Source organism: Phalaenopsis equestris, unplaced genomic scaffold (genome assembly GCF_001263595.1).
Source record: "Phalaenopsis equestris unplaced genomic scaffold, ASM126359v1 Scaffold000522, whole genome shotgun sequence".
In the NCBI taxonomy this organism is placed as follows: Eukaryota; Viridiplantae; Streptophyta; class Magnoliopsida; order Asparagales; family Orchidaceae; genus Phalaenopsis; species Phalaenopsis equestris.
This window is the reverse complement of record NW_018164962.1, coordinates 1,342,717-1,349,088: the sequence shown is the minus strand read 5'-3', so window position 1 is coordinate 1,349,088 and position 6,372 is coordinate 1,342,717. Positions and strand designations below refer to the sequence as shown.

The window sequence follows — 6,372 nt, the reverse complement described above, 5'->3', positions numbered from 1 at the left end:
GTGCCTCGAATATATATATATATATAATTAATCAGTAATATTTCGAGCCAAAACGAGCCGAAAACGAATGAACAAATCTTTGTTCGTATTCGGTTCATTAACTTAGCGAACGAGTCAAACACGAGCTTCTTAACGAGCCGAACACGAGCTGTTCGCGAACAACGAGCCATTTTGACAGTCCCACCACCATCACCCGGGATCTAGCATAACGCAAGTTTGCATGTTGTATGTTTTATTTTTTCTTTCAAGTGTGATTATAATCATCTATTTGTTTCTAGTAATAATACTTGTTTTTTCTATATGGTTTGGGTTAACTCCAGTATCATCATCCGTACATGTGTGCTACTTCCGCTGGCCTGTAGCTGTCTTGTAGCCACACTATGTGGCCAAGTCTTTTGGTGCAATTGTTAAAGTTTAGTAATTTAATTTTTTCGTCCCACCAAAAAAATACATTATGCAAATTTTAGTTTGAGGTTATACTCGTTAATTTGGTGAACCTGCATAAAATTTTTTCCTCTCAAAATTTCCATTCTTTTTTACTTTTAATTAGATTTTGTCCATTTTCTGATAGCAATATATAAAAGTGTCAAGAAAGTCTGATGACTATTTGGAGAGGGTTATTTTAATCCCGGAGTCTTTAAAAATGCCAATTTAGTCCCCATAGTATTTTAATATGGGCTGAAATAGTCTCAAGGGAGGACTATTTTAGCCCCAATTTAAAAAGTTTGGAGACTAATTTGATACTTTTGTAGTCTCTATAGAATTAAAGACAGCCCATATTTAAACAGCCATGAGACTATTTTGACACTTCACCCGATCGCAATAAGATATCCGTCCCATGTTGCCACAAATCGGAGGTTTTTTTTCTTGATAACTGCAGTTATGTAGTTTCCTAGGAAAGCACAACAATTAAACATCATGACCAACCAAAGAAGGCTTATATCAACAAAATCACATCTCCCACTTAATTCAACTATTGCTTCTTATTTGCTTTTCCTTGTGTAATTGTTCACTCATTCATGATTTTACTAATTGCTTTCTTCTCTCCCCCAAACCTTTTGTTAAAGAACTATGGCTGAGCTTCTGGAGCGAAGTGCATTACAATTCCTTGTACGGAACCGATGGTAAGGAAAAATGACTCTTGGTTGCTTTGCTCTCACTCCCTTTTTTATTTACGTATTGGACTAAATAAATAAATTTATCATAATTTTGCAGATTTGCCCTGTAGGATAACAAAGACAAAGCATTGGCTCTTTTTGTGAAAGTCCTCATAAAAATGCATATACAAGAGGGTGAATTTGAAAATAAATAGTTTTTTTCTCACCTGAACAGTAATGTATATATTCTGTTTTAAGCTGTCAATTATTTTCAAGAAAGCATCAAGTATAGACAATTCAAAGTTGATGTATAGAATGATGAATGATGTTCATAGGGTTTGTGGTTGGGAGCTTTTGCAAATTTATCCCAAGCTTCGAAGATGAGATTTTTCGGTGCAGGAGGAAATGTCCATCCACCAGACCAATATCTCATTCTCAATTGAATTTTATAGTAATATGTATTAAATGAGTTGGCTCCTAAACTAAAATGCCGATTCAAAATTGGACCAAATTTATTTTGTTAGCTTATCGAGTTCGACGTAACTAGTTGTCTCGTAAATTAGCTGGGCTCAATGTTCATTTTTTAAAATGCATAGCCCAAGCTAATATTAGTATTCACATTTGAATCTAACTATTAAAATATGATTATTTTGAGTTCATGTATGAATACTGTGATAGGTATTCCCATTGAGATTTTTTATAAATAGGTCATTTTATCTCTAATCAATGTGCCATGCATCCGAGCACAATCTTATCATATTTTGATTGATCATATCTACTATTATAGTAAGCAAATCCGAAATAATAATATTCATATTTATTTTTTCATCATTTATAATAAAAGTAGCATTAATAAGGTTGATAGTATATGTCATCTTAATTCAACTATAGATGAAAAATACATATTTCATTTCTTTTTAATTTAAACTAAGGATTTTTTTTTTATTTGTTGTGATATGAACGATTTAGATAGGAAGGTAAAAGTTTAGGTGTTTGATATGTAAATACATAAGAATTGAGTGGTATGGATGTAAAGGCCCATTTTTTAATCAATGAACTAAAAGTATAATTATGATGGACATGACTTCAGTGGGTGGATCCTCCCATTTTATTAGGATCCCATTTTATAATTAATAAAATAGGGCCATTCTCTTGCTATGAGAGAGATTATGTTGAAAAGCAACTTTGCTCTCTCAAACCCCACCACGTGCCTCTCATCTGCATCCAGTCCTAACCTGATCAGGTAGGGCAGGCTCCCATTTTTGGCCACCTTCTCCTCTTCTTTTCATATACATACAAAGAAAAAATCAAAATTAGACTTTTTGATGATAATTTTTCTAAGGTTGCTGAAATCTCTTTTTAGTTGTGTTGATTTCTTTTTGTGAGGGCTCTGTGTTGCTCTTGAACTCATACAAAGGTAAAGATTCTATTTTTAAGAAGAAGGTTTAGGAGGATATGATGGATGTATTGCTAAAGCTCCTGTTTCTCAGTCTATGGAATATGGGTGTAAATGAGTCAGAGTCGTGCTCGACTCAAGCTTACATAGTGACCTTGAACTCTACTAAAAAAAAAATTAGGTTCGAGCTGGATTGGAAAGCTCGAGCTCTACTCATTTTATCAGCTTGTATGCACTTGATAATTCTAATGTTGGTTTAAATAAAGCAGCTGAAAGGAGGTGCACATGAATACTATAAGAACTATGCTAAGCATAACATGAAATAAGTTGCAGCGAGGCACATAGAATTTACTCAATAAATGTGCACAAAGGTTGAGATTCAAAATTAAACAAATATAAAATGGTAATGAATTATTTCTTCTTTTTTTTCTGCAATTGTGTGCTCAATGTGGTTACTACTCAAGTCTCAAATATTTGGAAAGATTATGGAAATAAAATATGATTTGAGTGGTTATCAAATAGGTTATGTAGCATGAGTGTACAAGTTTTTGTATATTCAAATAGGCAAGATGGCTTTTCATCTTGCTATAACACATAAAAGATCCAAAGTAAAAGATGGGAATAAAAAAGAAATAGGAAAAAAGAATTATGGAATGCTCTCTAATATATATATTTTTTCTTTGTGAAGGAAGATCTATTTATGGAGTTTTGTATGGAAGAAAACAAAATTAAATAAATGTATAAGTTACATAAATATGACACGAATATTTTCCACTTGAACAAACTTCGAATATGTGAGATATTTATTCCTCTACTCGGCTAAGGATACCTGTTTATAGCAATGAATTCGATAAAGTTATCTTCCATTATAGCCTGCAATGGAAGAAGACGATAGTAATCCACCAATGATTTTTAAGCTAGCTGAGGTTGTTAATCAATGATTATGCTTGACGACTGCAAACAGTGGTGAAATAGCTCAAATTAAGTTACTTCAGGGCCGATTGAGCCTAGAATAAGGTGTGAGAAAATATTCTACATTTCTCAAGACTAGGACATATGTCAAAATAGACAGTATATTTTCTTGAAAATGGTTGCAATCATATTCAAGAATAATGTTTGAGAACTTGCTAGTCCCGCTTTTGAATTTATTTTCTCCGAGCAGGGTGTTTTTAATAAGAGCATATGAAGAAGCCCTTGTACCAAATCTTGAAGAAATCAACTTCCTAATCCAATTGGAAGAAATCCAGTATGGCAGAATGAGGGAGTGGGGGGGTGGCAAAGCTTTATTTATAAAGTTGCACCCAGTTTAGAAGTGGTTCTTGAAGATTAGTATTGGTGTCAATTTTGATGTCATACATGTAGAGTGTCCACTTGGCTGGATTAGAGCAACTGTCATTCATAGCATCTCATAGCTTAAGACACCCATCCGAGACCTCCTGGTACATGTTCAGGACACGTAACCAGCGTCTGCGATGACTCAGCCTTACCCGGGAGAATCTACTATTTTACAGACTCACCCAGGACATCAGATGTATTTGATGTTCATCTGGCATTTATAGGTCCATCTGTATCCATTCAGAGCCTCCCCGGGGTCAAGGGAAGTCACGGAGCCCGCCTACGTGCGCTACTAGAAAATTAGGGTTTGGAATGCCCTACCCGCGTCGTAGTCTGGAGTGCTCGTTAGCGACAAATTCCCCTATCAATGGATGAGCAAAACACTCATTTTTTTTAGGATAGAGAATCATAATATACTCATATGTGGTTTTCCATAGCTTTCTGATCGAAGAGATCCTCCGTCATGCGTTCCCGGTGTAAATCAAGATTTTTGAGGCTAAACTGATGCCTAAGCCCCTAAAATGCCCTCCCAAATGTTCAAAATTGAGCCCCTGAAAGCCTTGCATCAGTTTCTAGCACCTAAGCGCCAGTTTCGGACCCCTAGGCTCCCAAAAATTCTAAAAATGGTCATTTTTCCAACCTGTTGGAAAGTAAGCGCCACCTGGGTGGCGCATAGGCACCAGGGGCATGATGTCATGGCCCCAGACTACGTACCTAGGCTCTAGAGTCGTAGCTCCTAGGCACTCGTCTACTTTAAGAACCCAATTTCTTACTCTAATTTGATCCTTTTGACCCTGGTGCACCCCCTAGGCAACCCAAAAGCTGGATTTCCTTGAGATATGGATGGATTTGCCTTGGGCATGCGAATGGGGATCATCATAACCTTTTGGGAACTTCTTAGGTGAGGTGGCAAAGCCACATCTGGAAATTTTGTTGGGGAAATGGGAAGAGGTTGTTTTAAGCTCTTTTGGCCCCCTCATTTACCTATCTCCTCTTCATCTTCAACATTCTTGGAGCGTGGAGGCTGATCTCCTTCTTCCCTTGGAGGTTAGAGCTTGGAGCTAGTGTTTTTCTTGGGAGCTAAAGAAAGCTGTTGAAGTGGAGAGCAATAGAGAAGGGTAAGGAGTAAGGTTTGTTCCCTAGAGCTTCTACTTCCTCTTCTCCTCCTTCCATAAGAAACTCTTTTCTTTTCCACCTCCATATTCCTCCACCACTGAAAGGGGAGGGAACTTGAGCCTTACTCCATGTGCTTGGAGCCATGATTCTTGATGATTCTCCCAGGCAAGGTCGAATAATCATGAACTCTGGCTTCGTGCCTCGAATACGTGCCAAGAAGTCTCAAATGGGTGTCTTGAGCTGTGAGACGCTACGGATGAACAGTAGATCATCCCAAGTCGTTCATATGGACATCCTACGCGTGTGACATCTAAAATTGATGCCAACATTTTTTTTGTCTCTCAACTTCACTTCCAATCTCATCACCCACCTCATCACCATTCTTCACTTCACCAACATTACTCCCATCACTATTGTTCTCTCCATCACCAACATTTTATTCATCATTGTTATCATGGTGCTTTTTAGTAGTGTTTTCATCTTCAATTAAGATAGTAAGAATTTGTTCTCAATCTATACAAGCTTGAGTTGATTCATCTAATATTTCACTTTTCATATTTTTTGGCAAACTAATGCAATAAAAAATACAAACAGGGTAATTTTATATCTTCGTTAAAGCTAAAAAAAATAACACATTTAATCATATGTTAACATGCAAGATCAATAAAATCATGAGCAATGTTAAAAAAGAATGACACACAGAATGTATCAACTAATTTGATTAAACAATTATAATAAAGAATAAAGTAATCAAATCAAGCAAAAGATTTTGTAACAAAATAATCATAGAACCATGGATCATCAATAAAACCAACCAATGTCACATCAAACTTACTACTATATTCACACTCAAAATAATCTTATTTCAGTAAGGACGTGATCTGAATCATTTGACCGTGTGATTTGGTCAATATGCTCCATAAAAGAAGCGGTTACGACCAGAGTCCTTTGACTGGATGGTTCGGCTAATAGACTCTATGAGATGGTTTGAGCAATAGACTCCATTACAAAAAAAATCACAGATGTAGCTCGTATGTTCCCCAATCATATTTTATTTTTTGAGTATTGAATCATAAGGTAAAATTAATAGAACATAAAATCCTCTGTAAGCCAACATTGATTTAGATTAGTCCCCTTTGAGAATCATTCATCATAGGTCTACAAGTTCCTCTTAGACCAATCAACCCATAATTGCTGACAAAAATCTTTATGTCAAGTTGGGTTGGCTAACTCCACTGACTAAGTAGACTGAGACAATGACAACCCAAGATGATGGAACCATGGGATCTTGATCGGGTTGTCGTTGCTTCCCCAATCACCCGCTTTTTAGCTAACAATGATAATTTTTATAATTTTAAATTATAAATTCACTACTACATTATGCTAAGTTTGAATACTTAATGTTTAATGAATAACCTTAATCAAAAG

General features: G+C 35.9%; 1 protein-coding gene across 5 annotated transcripts in view; it reads left to right on the top strand.

Moving 5' to 3' along the window:
* Positions 1 to 1,598, top strand: part of LOC110028694 (OTU domain-containing protein DDB_G0284757) — a 19,239-nt gene extending 17,641 nt beyond the window's left edge. For all 5 annotated transcript variants that reach the window (XM_020730649.1, XM_020730646.1, XM_020730648.1 and 2 more), the window contains exons 9-10: positions 1,068 to 1,124; positions 1,216 to 1,598. In XM_020730649.1, the coding sequence (XP_020586308.1) occupies positions 1,068 to 1,124; positions 1,216 to 1,262 (104 nt within the window). In that variant the 3' untranslated portion in view covers positions 1,263 to 1,598. The remainder of the gene's footprint in view (positions 1 to 1,067; positions 1,125 to 1,215) is intronic.
* The last annotated feature ends 4,774 nt before the right edge of the window (positions 1,599 to 6,372 follow it).